At 42.8% G+C, this 22975-nt stretch overlaps 1 protein-coding gene across 2 annotated transcripts in view; it reads left to right on the forward strand.

Moving 5' to 3' along the window:
* LOC139749338 (zwei Ig domain protein zig-8-like) overlaps nt 1-22975 on the forward strand; it is a 141883-nt gene that overhangs the window by 79334 nt on the left and 39574 nt on the right. For both annotated transcript variants that reach the window (XM_071663059.1, XM_071663060.1), the window contains exons 2-3: nt 18084-18202; nt 20510-20587. In XM_071663059.1, the coding sequence (XP_071519160.1) occupies nt 18084-18202; nt 20510-20587 (197 nt within the window). The remainder of the gene's footprint in view (nt 1-18083; nt 18203-20509; nt 20588-22975) is intronic.

The following is a 22975-nucleotide window of genomic DNA, read 5'->3' on the forward strand; positions in this document are numbered from 1 at the left end:
TCCGACTTCGGGAATTTCCTTGCTCGCCGCCTTTGTATCCATCTAAAAACCCGGAAATTTCCTTCATCTTGGATTCATGCTTTCTTGCAGAACCATCCCTAGGAAAGGAGACGACTTTAACCTCTCCAACTATCGCCCCGTCACTCTCACTTCCACAGTCTGCAAAATCTTCGAGACTCTCCTTAACGCTCACGGTCCTTAGCACTTAGAATCCCATTCTTAGAATCCCATTCTTGTCTTCCTGATCACCCGCTCGGATTCTGCATTGCTGGGTCTACTTGCGATCTCTCCTGTGTGACTCACCTCTGGCCCTCCTCTCTCAAAGATGTGGGGGGAGGCATGTTTATCGTTGCCTTCGACATCCTCAAAGCATTTGGTAGTGTCAAGTTTGGCATTAGGAGTGGTTCTCTTAATCCCATATTACTCATACTTCATGAAAAGAATAGCGATAAGGAGTGAACCTTTTCGTACACCACTCCAAAGTTTCTTTTTTTTTATTTTTGCTTCCTTTTTTATAGGTATCATTGTTTTCCGCTAGTAAGACAGTACTTTATCCATATGTCTATCTTGATTCCATAACAACAAGATTTTACGTTTATAACAATCACTCTTTCAAGGCGAACTTTATCAAAGAGCTTTTGGAAGTCGGCGCAGAAGTTATCAAGTGTGACTTGCCTGTCGCATTTCAAAATTCAAATAGATTAATAAAATATGATTTTCTTTTCATTGAAACTAATATTGAGCATCCATTATTAATCTCACAACTTTCTGGAAATGTTGTACAAGGTTATTCTGATTAATAGTTCCCTATAGTTGCCCCTGAGTACTGTGCCATTCCAAGTAATCCAGACAAATGTGGAAGGCTCCAAAAAGGCGGCGGTTGAAACAGATGGGCATAAAGTAATTGGATTAGTTCGAGAGGCTATTGAACCTCGGTCTCTTCTACTCGGTACAAAGGTGTCATTTAAGTGCTTTATTGCCACGTCAGGGAATGAAAAGGTGTTGTGAACTCGGCGTAATTGCTTCCACCTGGTACGCAGTTTAACTGATTTACATACTGATTAATGTATATAATGGACATGATTATGTATATGGCGAACAAAAGTGTAGTATATATATATATTTATTTTATTTATTTATTTTGCTTTGTCGCTGTCTCCCGCGTTTGCGAGGTAGCGCAAGGAAACAGACGAAAGAAATGGCCCAACCCATCCCCATACACATGTATATACACACACACGTCCACACACGCAAATATACATACCTATACACCTCAATGTACACATATATATACACACACAGACACATACATATATACCCATGCACACAATTCACACTGTCTGCCTTTATTCATTCCCATCGCCACCTCACCACACATGGAATACCATCCCCCTCCCCCCTCATGTGTGCGGGGTAGCGCTAGGAAAAGACAACAAAGGCCTCATTCGTTCACACTCAGTCTCTCGCTGTCATGCAATAATGCCCGAAACCACAGCTCCCTTTCCACATCCAGGCCCCACACAGCTTTCCATGGTTTACCCCAGACGCTTCACATGCCCTGATTCAATCCACTGACAGCACGTCAACCCCGGTATACCACATCGATCCAATTCACTCTATTCCTTGCCCGCCTTTCACCCTCCTGCATGTTCAGGCCCGGATCACTCAAAATCTTTTTCACTCCATCTTTCCACCTCCAATTTGGTCTCTCACTTCTCCTCGTTCCCTCCACCTCACCTTTCCTCAATCATTCTCTCCATGTGACCAAACCATTTCAAAACACCATCTTCTGCTCTCTCAACCACGCTCTTTTTATTTCCACACATCTCTCTTACCCTTACATCACTTACTCGATCAAACCACCTCACACCACACATTGTCCTCAAACATCTCATTTCCAGCACATCCACCCTCCTGCGCACAACTCTATCCATAGCCCACGCCTCGCAACCATACAACCATATATATATATATATATATATATATATATATATATATATATATATATATATATATATATATATATATATATATATATACATATATATATATATATATATATATATATATATATATATATATATATATATATATATATATATATTCCTCTGAGTCCGTGGACTCATAGGAATATCTTGATCACGCGCAAAATTGTGATCCTTTCCAATATATATATATAATATATATATATATATATATATATATATATATATATATATATATATATATATATATATATATATATATATATATATATATATATTGGAAAGGATCACAATTTTACGCGTGATCAAGTATATTCCTAAGAGTCCACGGTGAAAATGAAACAGGATAAGTTCCCAAGTGCACTTTCGAGTAACAATCACATCATCAGGGGAGACACAAGAGAGAAATATAACAGTCAGTTAATATACATCGAAGAGACGAAGCTAGGACGCCATTTGGTAAACATGGACAATCGCATGTTTACCAAATGGCGTCCGAGCTTCGTCTCTTCGGTGTATATCAACTGACTTATATTTCTCTCTTGTGCCTCCCCTGATGATGTGATCATTACACGAAAGTGCACTTGGTGACTTATCGTGTTTCATTTTCCCCGTGGACTCTTAGGAATATACTTGATCACGTGCAAAATTGTAATCAGTAATAGTATATATACATATATATATATATATATATACATATATATATATATATATATATATATATATATATATATATATATATATATACTATCACTGACTGTTTGTGGAACCGAGAGGGTACAGGTGAAGTATTTGTTTTGTGTTAGCTGTGTGTCACTTGACAGCTAACTTATCATACACCTGAAGTGCAAGTACATCCAAGTTGTACATTGATGTATACTTATAATGAAAGCGTGTACTACATACACTTAGCAGAAGTGTAGGTAAGATGGCCTGACCTTTGACCTGACCCTCAGAGGGGGCACAATCCTACCCAATCCTAACGTCCACCTACCACTAAATACTTCTACAGTGACCGTAAAAGTTGACCTCAAAATGCCATACCTACGTATCTGTCAGACTCATCAAGGACCTTCTGTCACATCTTGGAAGGTAAGAAGGAAAAAAAGATCCCACAATCCCGATACGATCACAATCTTAGCCAACACAGTTCCCACTGACGCAGGTCTGATACTGCCCTTCCACTGGGAACTCAGGAACTGGCCGGTGTTGTCATGCCACGCCACGCCTGTCTCTATCAGGATAAACAGTAAATTGAGGTAATCAAATGTTATTTCTTCCTTAATGTATATTTTATCGGTGGCGGATTGAGCCCTGGGGACTAGATTTGCCCATTTTAGACAATTACGAGTGTCAGGGACCATTAAGAGAATATTTGCACGGTGTTAGAATCTATATACTTATCATTACACAACGCCAGGTCCCCTTATTGTGAGATTCCTGTACCTACGAGGCTACGCTACACGCAAGGGCAGGGAAATAATGGACACCCTTTAGAGCGATCAGGTCTCCAGTCACACCAATCTTCCTTTATTCCATTGACGAAGATCCAACCTTGCCGGAGGTGCTTTCCTGCTTGTGGTGTGAGCAATTACACGAGCCCTGTAACTTCACTCTATATATATCAGGGTCGGATTCGAACTCTGGGTAAGGCGTCTGGCCAACTTCGCCACATGGAAATTACGAAACAATCACTGGTCGCCCAGTGTTTTCTCGCTATGTCCCAACCTCATCCCGGTTGGGACATAGCGTGTATGTGTGTGTTGTGTGTGTGTGTGTGTGTGTGTGTGTGTGTGTGTGTGTGTGTGTGTGTGTGTGTGACAGAGTGTAAGGAAGTATATTCTAGATTGATGAGGGTAAAACTGAAAGTGGATGGAGAGAGGTGGGTGATTACTAGTGCTTATACACCTGGTCATGAGAAGGAAGGTCTTGAGTGGCAAGTGTTTTGAGAGCAGCTGAGTGAGTGTGTCAGCCGTTTTTTGATGCACGAGACCGGGTATTAGTGATGGGCGATTCAAATGCGAAGGTGAGTAATATATCATTTAAGGGTATAACTGGTGTATGTATAATAATCAGTGTATAATAATCAGTTGTGAATGGAAATGGTGAAGAGCTTGTGGATTTGTGTGTTGAAAAAAGATGGTGATTGGGAATACTTGATTTAAAAAGAGAGATATACATAAGTATACGTTATGTAAGTAGGAGAGATGGCCAAAGGGCATTATTAGGTTACGTGTTAATTGACAGGTGTGTATAAAAGAGACTTTTGGATGTTAATGTTCTGAGAGGGGCAACTGGTGGGATGTCTGATCACTATCTTGTGAAGGCGAAGGTGAAAATTTGTAGATGTTTAAAAAAAAAAAAAAGGAGAGAGAGAGAGAGAGAGAGAGAGAGAGAGAGAGAGAGAGAGAGAGAGAGAGAGAGAGAGAGAGAGAGAGAGCGTGTGTCGGGAAGAAAAGTGGTGAGAGTAAGTGAGCTTGGAATGGGGACTTGTGTGAGGAAGTACCAGGAGACATTGAGTGTTTGAGTGTAGAATAGCAAAAGGTGAGCGCAAATGACGTTAGAGGAGTGGGTAAGGGATGGAATGTATTTAAGGAAGCAGTCATGGCATGTGCAAAAGATGCATGTGGCATGAGAAAGGTGGGAGGTGGGCAGATTAGAAAAGGTAGTGAATGGTGGTTGAAGAATTAAAGTTCTCAGGGGAAGACAAAAGAGAGGCGTTTGGACGATACCTGCAAGGAAGGAGTGCAAATGAACGGCAGGAGGTCAACAGGAAGGTGAAAGGGTTGAAAAAGAGGCAAATGAGAGTTGGGGTGAGAGAGTATCATTAAATTTTAGGGAGGATAAAAAGATGTTTTAGAAGGAGGTAAATAACGCGCGTAAGACAAGAAATCAAATGGAAACATCGGTGAAGGGGGCAAGGGAGAAGTGATAACAGGTAGTAATGAAGTGAGGAGATGGAGTATTTTGAAGGTTTATTGAATGTGTTTGATGATAGAGTAGCAGATTTAGGATGTTTTGGTCGGGATGGTGTGCGAAGTGAGAGAGTCAGGAAGAGTGGTTTGGTGAAGACACAAGAGGTGGTGAAAGCCTTACAGAAGATGAAATCCGGCAACGCGGCGGGTTTGGATGGTATTGCAATGGAATTTATTAAGAAAGGGGTGATTGTGCTGTTGACTGATTGATAAGGATATTCAGTGTATGTATGGATCAAGGTGAAGTGCCTAAGGATTGGCGGAATGCATGTATTGTGCCATTGCACACAGGTAAAGGGGATAAAGGCGAGTATTCAAACTACAGAGGCATAAGTCTGTTGAGTATTCCTGGAAAATTGTAAGGATGGGTATTGACTGATAGGGTGAAGGCATATACAGAGTATCAGACTGGGTAGGAGCAGTGTGGTTTCAGAAGTGGTAAAGGATGTGCGGATGTAGGTGTTTGCTTTGAAAAATGTGTGCGAGAAATACTTAGAGAAACAGATGGATTTGTATGTGACATTTAAGGATCTGGAGAAGGCATATGCCGGGGTGGATGGAGATGCTTTGTGGAAGGTCTTAAGAGTATATATTGTGGGAGGTAAGCTGCCAGAAGCAGTGAAAAGGTTTTATAAAGGGTGTAAGGCATGTGTACGAGTAGAAAGAGAGCAGAGTGACTGGTTCCCAGTGAAGGTCGGTCTGCATTAGGGGTGTGTGATGTCCCCATGGTTGTCTGATTAGTGTATGGATGGGGCGGTTAAGGAGGTAAATGCAAGAGCTTTGGAGAAAGGGGCGAGTATGCAGTCTTTTGGGGATAAGAGGGCCTGGGAAGGGATTCAGTTGTTGTTCGCCGATGATACAGCACTGATGGTTGATTCGAGTGAGAAACTGCAGAAGCTGGTGACTGAATTTGGAAAAGTGTGAGAAAGGAGAAAGTTGAGAGTAAATGTGAATAAGAGTAAAGTTATAAGGTTCATCAGGATTGAGGGACAAGTTAGTAGGGATGTGAATTTCAATGGAGAAAAATTAAGGAAAAGAAGTGTTTTAGATATCTACGAGTGGACTTAGCAGCGAATGAAACCATGGAAGTGGAAGTGATTCACAGGGGGGGGAGGGGGCGAGGGTTATGAGAGCGATGAAGAATGTGTGAAAAGAGAGAACGTTATCTCGGAGAGCCAGAATGGGTATGGAAACAGAGAACGTTATCTGGGAGAGCGAAAATGGGTCTGTCTGAAGGAACAGTAGTTCCAACAATATTAATGGTTACGAGGCATGGGCTATAGATAGGGTTATACGGAGGAGGGTGGATGTGTTAAAAAGGAATTATCTAAGGACAGAAGTATGTGGGGTGAGTAGGTTTGATCAAGTAAGAAATGAAAGGGTTAGAGAGATGTGTGGAACTTAAACGAATCTGGTTGAGAGAGCAGAAAAGGGTGTGTTGAAATGGTTTGGACATATGAAGAGAATGAGTGAGGAAAAGTTAACAAAGAGGATATATGTGTCAGAGGTGGAAGGAACAAGGAGAAGCGGGAGACCAAATTGGAGGTGGAAGGATGGAGTGAAAAAGATTTTGAGCGATCGGGGCCTGAACATGCAGAAGGATGAGAAGCGTGCAAGGAATAGAGTGAATTGGAACGATGTGGTATACCGGGGTCGACGTGCTGTCAATGGACCGAACCAGGGCATGTGAAACGTCTGGGGTAAACCATGGAAAGGTCTGTGGAGCCTGGATATGGATAGGGAGTTGTGGTTCCGGTGCATTACATATGACAGCTAGAGACTTAGTATGTATGAATGTGGCCTTTTTTTGTCTATTTTCCTGGCGTTACCTTCGCTGACGCATGGAGTGGCGATGCTGTTTCCTGTGGGGCGGGGTGGAGCCAGGAATGGATAGGAGCATGCGGGTATGAATATGTACGTGTGTATTTAAGTATATGGATATGTATGTGAATGTACATGTATGTATCTGTACGTGTATTAGAAAGTATGTATATATGTATGTATATGAGTGGATGAGTCTTTCTTCGTCTGTTTTTTTTTTAATTTTCCAAAAGAAGGAACAGAGAAGAGGGCCAGGTGAGGATATTCCCTCAAAGGCCCAGTCCTCTGTTCTTAACGCTACCTCGCTATCGCGGGAAATGGCGAATAGTATGAAAAAAAAATGAATATATATATATATATTATTATATATTATCATTATATATTATATATATATATATATATTATATATATATATATATATATATATATATATATATATATATATATATATATATATATATATATATATATATTACTACACGGAAGAGCACAGCTTAACATTCTGATCTTGGTAACCACGTACTCAACCCGCATTCCTCTCACTCTCATATTCACAGAAGTGAAAGGTGTTGTCTTGTCCTGAACACACACTGCCAACATGGCTAACTTTCTCGGGATCGACTTCTCTCGCCTGTGTCTTGAGAAGTTGGGGGAAGAGCGGTACCTGAACTCAACTAGAAGAGGAGGAACTACGGATCCTTAGGAAGGCGGTGGTACGTGGTGATGAAGACCAACCGAGAGAGACCTTTTCGTACTGGGCGAAGGAGGGAAAACCCCCTGAGCATTGGACTTCTACCAAGCAACAGTTTACTGGGTTCTTCCAGGCACTTAAGGGAAGAAGTCTGGGACAAAATATATGCGGGAGGGAAGTGGAAGGAAATTTGCATCCAGTTAATTAAGTTGCTCAATTTACCGACGTCTCTTGTCCGGCAGCTGGAGGAAGTCCAGTTTAGACTCCCGAGATATGAACCGGTCTACACAGAAAGATACCCTGAGGTAAACTTACCTCGTTATCATTTGTTTCTGGCCATTTGTCTCCTTGGCTCATGGCATTACTTGCATCTGCCAGCACCACGGAAAAACTGATGAAAAGAACCCACGCAGACCCGCTCTACAACTAACCCATCATTTTCGAGAGGCACGTTATTCTCAGATTGCAACTCTACACAGGTTTAAGACGTAGCAGGGAGGAAGGCATGGCTTGAACAGACATTTCCTCATGTGAACAATTTTATTCAAACGATGGATATTCAACACGGGTTATTTCACATCTTCAGGGGGCGGGTCCACTAGAGGAACAGAGACCATCATGCAAGGAATTAGCGTCCTCGACGTTGCTGGGAATGGCTGGCAATACCCTCCTCCCCAACTTGCAACAATACAACTGTTTATTGTCCACCATTAGATTACTAATAGGTCTGTACCCTCCGTCCCACCGAGAAGTCAGTTAAAGGGCTTACTGCAGTGCCGTTGCCAGTCCAACTTCATCCCTTGAGCACAACGATACAACCCCTCGAGCAGACCTCTCTTACCTTGAACACGGCGCTGCGATCCTTGGATATGATGGCGTGGCCTTTTGAACTGAACCTTTAGGGGTTGATTCAAAGACTAACCCGTCCAAGGATCGTGCCGTCATGCTCGAGGATAGTAGCGTCGCTCTCTGTAATTCAGAAGATACTAAAGGAAATTTAACAAGGTTTTACCATGGGAGAGAGGAAGATGAAAAATCTTTCACGTGCGGAGCATACTGGATTTATCTGTTTGATGCCGTGAGATCTAGTACACGAACGTCATTCCCTGCAGCAGATGTAACAGATCCTTCACAAAACAGGTGGTTTGTACTGTCCTTGTCTGTATTCACGGCACTGTACACCCTAAGTGAAGGTTTCCTTCTTGGGGACGTCTGTCCACGAAGTGTGCGAGGTCCAACTCGCCTTGAAATTCCTATATTTGTTCATCCATCATGTCCTTGGTAATTCCACTCCCAGTCACAATATTCTCAAGTATTGCTTCCCTAAATTCTCTCCTGGAGCCATTCCGGTGCCTCTCTATCACCCAACAGATGTTGTCGAGAGCTTTCCAAAGGATCGCTTTTCATTTACGCATCTCTCACCGGCTTCCGTAAATGGAGTCTTTGGATCACTGTAAACTTTCTCAAGCATTTTTTGTGCTGCGACAGCCACCACAACGTGCCAGGATTACATAATAAGTTTTAACCTTCTATAATATATATATATATATATATATATATATATATATATATATATATATATATATATATATATATATATATATACATATGAAGGTGAAACACAATTCGTTAGTTCAGATAATTTTACTTGACGTGTATTTTTCAATACACAGTGCACGACATGTTCACGGAGACAATCCGCCTCGTGAGGTGCAAACACTTCATAAAGTTTCTAAATCCCAACACCAGCACATAAGACTGTACATCCTTATACCTTTTTAGTATCGTTAGTTTTGGTCAAATAGACAGATCGACGTACAGGTGAGATTACACTGCGAATGAGAGGTCAAGTCTGTTGAAGCTGTATCATTAAGTTTCTCGTCAAAGACCTTCTCTCTCCAAAGGAGTCCACATTTCCTTGCAACTGGAACTAGCGCAGCTTCGGGCTGCCGAAGCCTCTAGAAAGAAGTCCTGGGTAACACATTAGAAACAATACTGATCTAATGGATAAGCTCAGTATTGTCCAGGTTTATTGTAAATTGAAGTACAACAACAGTTTTGATGCGTCATTATTCACTAAAATTCCTGTTCATGATTTATTAGTATTTTTAACGTAAGAGCTAGAAGAACATACTCTGCCAATTCCTATATCATCTTAGACTTAATCAAACTAAGCGTTAAAGATTGTAGGCTTTAGTTTGATGATGGTATAACAGAGTACTTTGTATGAATGTGGAAAATCCTTTCTCAGCTCTCTTATTCAATCTATATATGGAACTCTTTGAAAGCAAGATATTGCTTGACATCGTACCTAGTAACAGCAAATGATATTTGGAATGTTCACGATGTTCTTTGTCTTTGGCCGACTGATAAGAAGAAAATGTATTTCTTGCCAATTTCTATTGTATGGTAGACTCAGTAAAATTCACTCTTGTTATTGCGACTAACTGTACTCTGATATTCTTAGACTATACTATTCCATGAGATGGATATAACCAAAATCCAGCACAAATGGTAAACCTCCATATATCTGTTCATCAATGTTTCTCAGAGCTTGTCGTATATGTACGGTCCAGTATTTATCAATGATAAACTCTACAATTTTTATGACATTGGTTATGCATTACAGTTTTTTAGACATTTCCTTGATTTAGCTTAAGATCCTTCTCGAGTCTTTTTACAATGTTAAACCTAAAAAAAAGGAACAAAAACATGTTAGTATTACCCTAGTGTGAGAACTTTCTTAATGGTTCTGTTTTGTTTAAAAACTTTTGACATTTAAGAAGTCTTCAGCGATAACAATACTTACAGGGGAAAGTCTTATCTGATATTCTTTTGCTCAAAAGAGTTGCATGTGCAATATCCCCTTTAAAGTGTGTGATCATTTTTCCATAGGTCACACTGGTGAGGATCGTAAGGTTAAATACTATACAAAGGGTGTTAGGTGTGGTAAAGAGTCTGATGAAATATTTATTCACCCTAGACATCATCAAACTGACAGGAGCAACGCTCATCATATTAATCAACTCAGTTATGGATAGATATATGACTGAATCTTCTCTCATCAAACATAGTGGAGATATTATTAGAATATTGATATACATAAATCAGATAACTTTATACGTGAAAACATTAGATATGTTTCGAAGAACATGGGTTTACCTGAGTTTATAAATTGATAGAGGTAAGAAGTCGTCGAGGGTGACTTGTGACCTAATCCCTTCACCCGTTTCTGAATTCACTTGCCGACCCCACCCAGTGGCGGCTGGTGTATTAAGTTCTGGTTCTCTTTATCTGTGCTCAGTCCTGACAACTTACTTGTATGGGAGCTCTTGACACTTCGTATTTCCCGTTTAGCTGTGGTTTCACCTTATATATATATATATATATATATATATATATATATATATATATATATATATATATATATATATATATGTGTGTGTGTGTGTGTGTGTGTGTGTGTGTGTGTGTGTGTGTGTGTGTGTGTGTGTGTGTGTGTGTGTGTGTGTGTGTGTGTGTGTGTGTGTGTGTGTAGCTCAAGGAAAGGTGTCTGAGGACTGGCAGAATGCCTATATAATGCCACTGTATAAAGGTAAGAGGGACAAAGGTGAGTGCTCGAATTTCAGAGATGCAAAAATTGTTGAGTGAACCTAGTACGTTATATGGGAGAGATGTGATTGAGAGGATGGTGGCATGCACAGAGCATCAGACTGGGGAGAAACAATGTGGCTTCATGATTGGTAGAATATGTATAGGTCAAGTGTTTGCTCTGAAGAACCTACGTAGGTGAGAAATATCTAGAGGAAAGGAGGATTTGTACGTGGTATTTATGACTTTGGATAAAGCGTATAATAGGGTTGATAACAGATGCTTTGTGGAAGGTGTTATGAATATATGGTGCAAGAAGAAAGCTACTCCACGAAGTGCGGAGTTTCTACGATGAGAGTAAGGCATGTATGCGAGTAGGAACAAAGGAGTGTGAACGGTTCGCGGTAACTGCTGTTCTGTGTCAAGAACGTATGCTACCACCATGGCTGTTTAATCTGTTACTGGATGGGGTAATGAGGTAAAACAGAGACGAAATGGAAAGAGTACAAAGACAAGCTCCTAAAATGATTCCCGGCCTGAGAAACAAATCATATTAGAGCAGACTAAACGAATTTGATTTGTTCAGAAAAGATAAGGTTAAGAGGTGATCTAATACACTTATTCAAAATCATTAAAGACTTTGATAATTTCGATCAAACGAACTACTTAAGAACAGAATCGTCTGACTTCATTCATAATAATGGATATAAACTCGTGAGCAAACGTTTTATCTCGAATGAGGTGATGTACCTTTTTTCATAAGGATCATTAACATAGGAAATGATTTACCAATCAGTGCAATTGCAAGAAGGACCATGAATACGTTTAACCACAGACTTGATAAACATTTCGCTTCTAATCCACGCCTGATATTATTTGCGCCCGTGTAGCTACATGAAAACGTTACAAATCTTCCTCCTTGAAAAATCTGTGTCTTTCTATTCCTATCGCACTAATGCACGAGTTTCTGTTCTCTTCCACCGTCACAAAACAGCCCCTGTTAGGACTCGCTGGTCTGTTGCTGTTTGAATTCATTCGTATTCAGTTGCATTTGTATACATGAGTGTTAACAGACTCCACTTGGTTACAACGCTTCAAAGGCGTCCAACCTGCCCCTGCTACAAAATGTAGCACATCCCAGGAGCTGCAGAGGCCCCTGGAAAAAGGGTCTTGAAGGTCTGCACTAGAGCAGTGAAGCTGCCCAAGGATGGTCACCAGTTTCCCAGGGAGGCTACTACTCCACTGTACTGCGGTTGTGGCGACAAAAGAAGTCATACCACACTCCACCTGGAAGCAATACCGTGTGTGGCTCTGATAAACTGGTTATTAAGTTTACAACAGTTGCTGTTGTAATGCTTTCAGTGGCCGTGTGGGCCCAGCAGTGCTTGCTGCTGTGTCTATGTGGCCTTCATAGATACCCCAATGTTGCGTCTATGTGTCCCTCAGGAAAGCCCCAATGTTGCCTCTATGTGGCCCTTAGGAGTACCCTAATGGTGCGTCTATGTGGCCCTCAGAGGTACCTCAATGTTGTGCCTATGTGGCCCTTAAGGCTACGCTAATGTTGCGTCTATGTGCCCTCAGGGAAAAATCAATGTTGCCTGCCTCTTCTATGTGGCCCTTAGGGGTACCCTAGTATTACCTCTATGTGGCCCTTAGGGGTACCCCAATGTTGTATCTATGTGGTCTTAAGGGGTGCCCCAGTGTTGCGTGTATGTGGCCCTCAGTGTTGTTTAACGGTGCGTTTCTATAGCCCTCGACAGTGCCTAATGTTGCGTCTCTACGGCCCTCAACGGTGCTTACCGTTGCGTCCATGTGTTGTGCCTCCCTGTTGTGCTAATGTGACGCATGAGTACCAGCAGATCACCCAACTCAGAATGACTCACCCTTCTTATAGCAGATTATTGCCTCCTACAACTACTATCACTACCATTACTATCACTACTGTTAACAAAGAGTCTACGGACCTGCCACCCCACGTTTAACTAACACAAGTGACTTCAAAGTTTTGGAAAGGGTTAATTGGAAGAGTCTCGGGAGTACTGGAATCAAGAATAGGTTTGGAGTAAGTCATCGTCGTCGCAGTAGTAGTAGTAGTAGTAGTAGTAATGGTGGTGGTGGTGGTGGTGGTAGTAATAGCAGTAGTAGTAGTGGCACTAGTAGTAGCAGTAGTGGTTGTAGTAGTAGTAGCGGTTATGGTGGCGGTGGCAGTAGTGGTTAGTAGTAGTATATCTAGTTCAACTGAAAGATCCAGAGACTCCCCACCAGGTAAAGGTCTATCGGGTTAATTTCCCCAATTCTCACTTGAAAATTACGCAGAGTGGTGCATGAGCAGTCTGCGAGGCGCAATACCTATGTGACAAAGAGTGAGTGCCTTCACCAACTTTATTGATTACTTCACCTCTTTATTGATTACTAAACCAGATCCTCTCATCTAATCACTCTATGTCAATCACTGTAATCTTACATTTTTCATCTGTCAATTTTCACAATACATCAGTGAGTCTGTGTTGGACACACTTCATCTGTCACTCTTGTCTTGTCTTGCGACTGTGTACAGGCATTATCATGACCCATACTCGGTCACATGTCTCTCTCTTTACAGTGTATGATGCTAGTTATCAGCGTCGTTTCCAGAAGTAAGAAGGACTGTAGACTTCGACGGTTCGAATAACATATTTAGACCATCAGGTTACGTCAGCCATGCCATGATGAAGCAGTAGGAAGATACTGATAACTGGACTGATTCCGTTCTTCATACGATATGGTTCCTTTGGCCATACGATCGGTCGAGCACAACTGGAAACTACTTTGTTCACAGAATTGTTTTCTTTTTCATTTTTCCAGTACACGACATGGTACGAGAAAACGCATGCCCTAATCATGAAAGGAAAGATAAGGATTGGTGGAAAAAATGAGAGAGAGAGAGAGAGAGAGAGAGAGAGAGAGAGAGAGAGAGAGAGAGAGAGAGAGAGAGAGAGAGAGAGAGAGAGAGAGAGAGAGATCAGATCCCTTTAGGTGTTTGAAAATCTGACTGTTGAAAGTGGAAAAGTTTTAAGAAGAGATAAAGATAGAAAGGAGGAAGGGAATTCCAGAGCTTCACAGCATGACGATTCATAACGGTCAATACGTGAGTGGCTGTTTTCCACACAGGAACCATTGGAAGCAGCACACAGCCGCGTGCCACGAGACCAGACTTTAACGGGCGGGTCACAACGTAGAAAGCTCACATAAGCAGTGGACGAAATAGTACCTACAGAGAAACAGAGAACGCAGCAGCTTCAAGACGGGTGGGAGAGGTTGGTTGAAGAGAGGAGACAGCAGGAGAGTTAATGAGGCAGAAGGCTTTTGATTCCACTTCAGCCACGAGAGAGGTGAAGGAGGAACCATTCCAGATATGTGAGCAGTGCTCCATACTGGCGTGAATAAGAACCCCTGTAGATCTGGAATAGCTGCTCACAAGAAGAATTACGGCACCTATACAACGCCGCCAGTTCTTGAAAAGACAATCTTTTATGTTGTGCATTATGTGGGGTTTTCTCAAGGTAGAGTGGAGGATCTGGTTATGCCCAGCATGTTTGTGGTATTGCAGGGGTGAATCATAGCGTTTTGGTCTTAAATAGTAGAAAATGAGTGAGACTTAGAAAGAGATATAGGTAGTAATTGCGTTCCTGCATTACTGAATTTACCTAGGTTATTGCTTCCTCATTGCCCACTTTATTGCTTCCCCATTCGGAGGTGCTTTACAGGCTCTAAGATTAAGAGGAGAAATATGTTTAGCGCCAGAAAAAGAACGAGTTAGGAGAGACGAGAAAGCAGTTGAAGTATTGAGAGTGGAGTCAACCGACGCAGGTGTAAGATTGGGTTGGATGTTGAGGAAAGGAAAAAAATGAAAAAAATGAAATAAACGATGGGATTGAACCCCGAGAAACACTACTGTTAATAGGACAAGAGGGAGAGGTCGCACTACGAACAAATACCGTAATGGAGAGACTGCAAATGACACTAACCATCAGGGAACAAATTGAAGCAGAAAATTCAATCAAGTAAGTCTGGAAAGCAAACACTTATGCCACACCTTGCCACATGCTTTAGAGATGTTAAGATCCACAACAAGAGACTCAACAAAATCCCTGAGAGAAGAGAACCAGAGGCGAATCTTACAGATCACCATAGGACGGTACACCACGAAAGAGGTATCGCTGATCTGAAAGCAGGGGATAAGACACTAAATGTTTAAGAAATTTTGAGTAGAGTTTCAAAGACGTTAAAAACAGCAGGAATGAGAGTAACAGGGTGATTAATTGGAACTGGAACGGTCTCCTTCCTTGGGCATGGGCTGGAAAGAGGCGTGTTTCCAAGAAAGGAAACTTTAGGCTTTCAGGTAGAGACCAAATAGACGAGCAAATAGCAAAATTGGCTCAAAGGCACACTCCCTTACAACCCATGGACGTAAGCCATCAAGGCCATTTGCCTTTCCCATTTGAAGCCTGAGGAGATACTCAGAAGGCTGTGCGAGGAAAATATAGAAGGTATAGGTTCAGTGGGAGGAGGTGGAGTAAAAGGACTAGATGTGGAGTCATTCAGAGTCACGAGAAAAGAAGCTACCGAAAACGGTTGATTTAGAGAGCTGATTCTAGATTGATCGGGTCGGAAAAGAGAAAAAAAAGTTGAATTTCATAATGTATTCAAGATGCTTTTGGTTAAGTAGCAATAAAATCAATCAGAAACAGAGGTCAAATCAGCACCCTTTCTTGTTTTTTACGTGTGGTTGACCCTACGAATAACAGCTTTGCAGTCAGTCAAGGCAGAAATGAAGTTAGAGCGAGATATGAGAGAAGGAAAGAATTGCATGGCATGTAAAGGTCTGTTCCAGATGCAACAGGCATCAAAGCAAGAGCAATCAAACCAACATTGTGGGATAAAGTTTGAGACGAGAGGACCTGAGATTCCGTACCAGCCAGGATAGCCTTTGCTATACGGTCAGCATAGCTGGTGGCATCGTGATCAACAAAGCAATGATGGTCTTGAAAAAAGTCGGTATAAAACTTGCACAAAGATGACCATTAAGCTCTCCCAAAATACCAGAGCTAACCTCCGTGGGAGATAGTGGTTAACGTGCCCAGTGAAAAGTGACGGAGATAAGACCGATTGTTTCATTTGTCTGGCATGAAGGATCACGTTAAAAGAAAGTCTCTTGTCATAAACATCTGTTGCCACATTTAGAGGCTATCCCTTTTTCTATGTCCCCTAAAGTAACATATCGCACTCTACGCACTGCATACGATACCAACAGAAATATTTGAACGCTGTACACCAAGCTTTCCTCATACAGGACATTGAAAACTATAGAGATATCAACCACGTTGGAATCACACTGTATCGTAGAGATCCATTAAAAGTGTTCATCTTCGTAATGTAAAGCGGGCCTAGTGACGAGGTCTCATCACTGAGCCAAGGTGGCGTCGTCTTCCTCTGTCTCTTCCTCAGCCTCTCGGAGCCACCGCAGGAATGGTTTCGCTTGCTTGCGAATTCTACCAGCCATATCTTTACTGGCAAATTCATCACTCTCTCTGTCAGCCCACTCTAAGAACACCTCCTCGTCCACCAAATCGATATCATACACTTTCTTCAGGATATTGGGAACCTTTGTCAGCAGGTGTATGGTATACTTTTGAATTAGTATTTCCAGAGCACTTAGGAAATACCGCTGACAAGGAGTGTCGTAGGTGAAGACGAGGAAGCGGACGCGGTATTCTGTTAAATCTTTCAAAGCCGTTCTTCCCAACAGCAACTTCGCCAGGATCAAGACAGCTTCATTCTTAATACAGAGCCTATCTGCCTCCCTGTAGAGCCTCCGAGATATAGAGAGCCTCACCGGCTGCAGCAGCTCGCTATGTTGAAGATATAAACAGTAGTTACAGAATGCCCTGAGGCGAACTTCCATATCGTCTGTGGGTCCAGTGGAGGCTACAGAAGGACCCACGGTGAGATCTATCATACAAGGTGATTCTAGAAGGGAAACTATGTCGACCTCGAGGTCGTCGTCAAACTGGTCGTCGGGTTCGAAATCTGCCTGAAGGTCGACTACCTCGACCTCGTGGTAGTCGTCAGACTGGTCCTCGGGATCGTCAGTGTCAACCTAAGGGTCGACTACCTCGACCTCGTGGTCGTCGTCAGACTCGAGTTCGACAGTGTCTGCCCGAGGGTCGACTACCTCGACCTCATGTCCGCCGATATAGGTACGCCTGGCCCTGCGCCTCCACAAGCACGTCACCAATGATCCAACAGAAAGCTTTAGATCACTCAGATCACGTGTTTGTGCATGTTACACAAACACTGGTAGCCCTGTTGGATTTATCGTTGATCTGGAGGGGGGATGGTCGTGTATATTGCAAGCGCTGTTGGCTGTGGTACATACAGCACCGAACTGGGGAAAGAACGGTTTTGCATACTGCAAACACTGTTAACTGTGGTACATAAAGCGTCGCTATGGAGGGAGGCTGGTCTTGTATATTGCAAGCACTGTTAGCTGTGGTAGAAATGGAGCTGATTTGAAGGCTGTGGGTTCTTACATACCACTGTTGGGGTTGGTGGCACATGGGATCTCCTTATATAAAAGTCTATTTCTCTGTAGACTGTAGAGACAGGATACTGGCCCTGCCGTGTCAGAGCCATAAAACCATTGAGGGACTGACAGTGATGATCAGCTGTTCTCCTTACTGGATCAGAATGAGATGGAAACAAAGATGCTGTAAGGTTCAAGCTGCTTGACGGCAGATAGAAACAGTTGGTTGACCTCGTGAAGACGACGGTACTATTTCACACTCTTGGGCACGATGGTCGAAACCTTGAGCAAGGCTTCGAGACTCTCGGTTATAATGGCCTAGAGTAGTACGGTCTTGCTCAGGGCTTCTACCATCGTGCTCAGGAGTGTGAAACATCAAGGTAAAATATGACTCAGTTGTTGGTCACATACAGTTCTTAAGACACGAACACTAACACAAATGTTCTTCCTTTCAGGATGGTGTTCTTGGCGGCTTGCTGGTCCTGCCTTCGTAGACTCGCCCGCCAACGTGACGGTCAGCGAAGGTTCCCATGCCTTCCTTCCCTGCAGAGTAGCCAACCTGGGCGACAGATCCGTAAGTAACACCAGACTCGACTCGTTCTAGCACAGACATAGACAGACAGACTCCGTCGTGCAGTCGTTGGCAGTGCAACCCACCACCCTTGTGGGCCCGGGGTCGAGTCTAGGACAAGGTAGCCAGTACTCAGCCAACCCAAGTATTTATCCTTTCCTCTAGGGATGGTGAATGAATGAGTTACCAGCATATGCTGGGGTGTGCATACTGTACATAAGGTTAAGTCATGGCATGTATACAAGGTTAAGAGACGGGGCAACACGAACCAAAAACTCCCTCCCCATAGTACACACACACACACACACACACACACACACACACACAGTTACACTCTGCTATCACAGTGTCTAGGTTTTGAAGGAGAGCTGCCTGAAAAGTACAATTCTATTGATTTTACTTCGATGCAGACTACATACTACTACTACTACCACTACCATTACTACTATTACTACTACTACTAATACTACTACTATTACTACTACTACTAAGAGTGCTACTATTACAACTACTACTAATACTACTACTATTACTACTACAGCTTCATTAACCTTTCTCTGTGGATGGAAAGAACACTTTTGCCTCATCGGATACACAACAGCCAGCCCCAGTGTGTTAGTGGGACAATCTTTCTGTATCTAACGTACAGATGTTATACAAAAGGGTTCACGGCTGTAACCTTAAAGACTGACCATCACAGTGCAACAGATCCATGACATCTCTACTGACCAGAATTTTTTTTTCTAATCCGAATGTCTCAAAGTTGTTTATATGCTTCATTTACTTTCCCAAAGAGGCGCCACCTGGAGAGTCTGCTTCTTGCAAGAGAGTATTTCAGACAAACCTGCTTTACACATTCATGAAAGTGGAGTGTGTACAGCTGTGATTGTCTCTTGACTGTGAGAAGTCCAGGTTCAGGGAAGGTAAGGAGGAAGAGGTGTATATATAGTTTGCATATGATTTAACTGTGTCGCGTGTGTGTTTTGGGAAGACGTTAGTAATAAAGCCGATGTGGGTGAAAGGCATCATTCCCAGCAGATGGCACGAAGGCACGCAGTATCTTAGCAATGTGATATCCTAATCCGGCCCAGTGCGTCGAGGTTTGTATTAATAACACTGTGGGAAACGACAGAGGAATAATGTTTTCCTTGCATAGTTGGCGAGGTGTGTGGCAGGGCTGTGACTGATCGTATTAAAAGGCTTAGTGGATCCCTTGTTGGCCAGGAACAAGGAGGGTTTAGCAAGGTAAGAGGGTTGTGTTGACGACATTATAACTGAATTTTGACAAGTGGTGAGGGAAGTTCTAGAGAAACAGACAAAAACTGCATACAGCCTTTATGTATTTAGAAAAGTCACAGGATAAAGTGAATAAGACAGATCTCTAAGGAGTCTTGGCCCCATGGTGCACCTGGAAGGCTGCTGAATGCGATGAATGCGACAGCGCTGGTGTGAGAGAAGATTGTGCTACGTGTGAGTGATGTGAAGGGAATACGTCTGTAGGTCTGGGCTATTTTGTTACCATGGAGGTCGAATATTTCGTTACTGGTGAGGCAGGACATGACATGAACATGCCAGACTGGAGCTGCAACATGCTGGAGCCGAACGGATCTTATACTTAGTAATGCTAGATGATGCATGAGAGGAAGAGGAGTAGATAGGTAAGTCACTCTTGATTCTGTATGTAGAGGAGGATTGCTCTCTGTCATCAATCACAATATACGTTTGGAATTGCAAGGAACTGAACAGCTGATTCTCATGAGCTTCTGAGGACTCTACCTGGCAAACTGCAAAGAGTATCAAACATCAAGACGCTTCCTTCGAAATGACGGAGCATTTCTCATATACGTTTAGAGATAAAGGGAGGGATGATCCGAATATTTTACTTTTACTCATGTAGTTGTGAGTATGTGATCTTCCTTCACTGCGCAGCTGTAGGTATGTGATCTCCACTGCACAGCTGTGAGTACGTGATCTCCTAGCGGTATACTGCTTTGGGTATACGATCTCCCAGCACTAAACTGCTTTGAGCATGTGGTCTTCCTTTATTGCACAGCTGTGGTTATGTGATCTCCCTTCACTACACAACTGTGGGCATGTGAATTCCCTTCGCTACATAGTTGTGGGTATATGATCTGCCTTCGCTACACAGCTGTGGGCATGTGATCTCCCTTCCCTACCCTGGTAGACGACACTGAAATAAGACATTTTCATTTTTCAAAGGAAGTTTATGTAAAGAAGGAACCAAAGCACAGCCTTGCAGTACGACACAAGTCTTGATTATCACCTGTTTTTTCCCTTCTTCTCCCACAGGTGACGTGGATGAGACGTCGGAATCTACACATCATCACAGCTGGACTCCTGACCTACTCCCCTGACGATCGTTACCGAGTAAGTCAAACTAGTGCTTCAAGGAGTGTGTCAAACTGATGCCTGAGAGAGCGTGTCAAACTGATGGCTGAGAGAGCGTGTCAAACTGATGCTTGAAGGAGTGTGTCAAACTGATGCCTGAGAGAGCGTGTCAAACTGATGCCTGAGAGAGCGTGTCAAACTGATGCTTGAAGGAGTGTGTCAAACTGATGCCTGAGAGAGCGTGTCAAACTGATGCTTGAAGGAGTGTGTCAAACTGATGCTTGAAGGAGTGTGTCAAACGGATGCTTGAGGGAGTTTGTGAAGCTGATGCTTGAGGGAGTGTGTCAGACTGGTGCTTGAAGGAGAGCATGAAACTAGTGCTTGCATCGTACTTAACAAACTCCTCCACCCATAGCCCCCTCCTTTACTGTACACACGTCTTTTCGTTTTCTTCCAACTTTTCATCCATATGTTCAACAAGCAGATTGCTCAGTGAGGCACGGGGGCGAGGGGGAATATGAGGCCTTTGTTGGTCTGGAAATGGTCTTCAAGGCCAACGTGCGGTGGATTAAAACCATACCCAATATCTAACACCCATAACACGGGGCGTTCAAGTGTTATTCATCCGAGGGATTGCCCCTCCAGGCCAAACACTGCTCATTCCAGGAACTGTATCCCAAGAACTACCCCCTCCAGGCCAAACACTACTCATCCTAGGGACTGAAACTCCTGTGGCACTGACACACACACACATACACACACACACACACACACACACACACACACACACACACACACACACACACGATGTTATCATTATAAATATGTAACAGAAAACTCAGATACGTAAAACTTAAGTTCAGTGATGACCATCCTCAGTTTCCCTGGTAGACGAACTTAGTTTAATCCCTTCAAAGCCTCTTAGTCCTTCATATGTTTCCTTAACTTTTTCATAAGATAACCGGAGGTGAATAGTGATTTTCAGGGCTCAGCCCGCTTGTGTTCGTATGCCTTTGTGTCGGTGTGTGTGTGTGTGTGTGTGTGTGTGTGTGTGTGTGTGTGTGTGTGTGTGTGTCTGTCTGTCTGTCTGTCTGTCTGTCTGTCTGTCTGTGTGTGTGTGTGTGTGTGTGTGTGTGTCTGTCTGTCTGTGTGTGTGTGTGTGTGTGTGTGTGTGTGTGTGTGTGTGTGTGTGTGTGTGTGTGTGTGTGTGTTAAAAAGTAGGTTATTAACTATAATCAGTTTGATTTTTGATAAAGGAGCTAATGTTTAATGCGGTAGTTAATCGGGTATTTGTCTTAGTCGTAGTAAACAACCTTGATGACCCAGCTAACCTTACCTGACCTGACCTGACCTGAGGACCTGACAACTTGACCTGAGCTGACTTAAGCTAACCTGATCAGACCTGACTACCCTGACCTGACTTAACCTGACCTGACTTAACCTGACCTGACTAACCTGACCTGATCTAATTAAACCTAACCTGATCCGACGTAACTTAACCTAACTTGATCTGACCTAATCTTACCTTACCTAACCTTACCTGAACCTAAACAAACCTGACCTGACCTAATCTAACCTAACCTAACCTAACCTAACCTAACTAACCTAACCTAACCTAACCTAAACTAACCTAACCTAACCTAAACTAACCTGACTTAACCTAACCTAACCTAACCTGATCTAACGCATCATATTTCCAGTTAAATTTGCTGAGCATGTATTACACTGACGTGAAGTAAAATAGATTACTGTTGTCATTTTCATCCTTTCAGCTTCACAAGATGATTAAGATGAGTTCATCGTGTTTACAAAAGTTAAGCTGCTTAATGAGCGTAAACATACATTATCATGACAAGCTTCTCCTGCCGGCTTTGAATCTAGGCTTACACGTCAGCCGAGCGAACACTGTCAGATACGAGGCCGGTTGTCCTAAGTATATTGCCGGTTGAACTAAGTATGGTGCCGGTTGTCCTGGGTCGATTATTCTAGGTACGGTGCCGGTTCTTGTAGGTATGCTAGCGGTTTTTGTAGGCAAACTGCTAGTTCTTTTAAATAGTGCCGGTTACTCTAGGGACGGTACAGTTGTTCTAGGTAAAGAACCGGCTGTTCCAGCTAGTTAACCAGCTGTTTTAGGTACAGAACCGGCTGTTCTACGCACGGTGTTGACTGTTCTAGGTACGGCGCCGGTGTTCTGAGTGGGAGTGGTTGATGATAATTCAGGGTTTATGGGAGGGTGTTGATTGGATTCATGTCTGTTGGGATGAAGAGGGTGACGGCGGATTGCTGTGTGAGGGGCGCGGACATTCTCGTCTGAGTGAGCCAGTGTGATGCAGTGTTGATTGTCTGGTGTTGCCTCGGTCGTGTCTGGAGTGTTGTAATAGGATTGTGTGGTCATCTGTATGTAAAATGACTCACGATGTAGTCTGC

This window comes from Panulirus ornatus, chromosome 7, assembly GCF_036320965.1.
Source record: "Panulirus ornatus isolate Po-2019 chromosome 7, ASM3632096v1, whole genome shotgun sequence".
Lineage (NCBI taxonomy): Eukaryota > Metazoa > Arthropoda > Malacostraca > Decapoda > Palinuridae > Panulirus > Panulirus ornatus.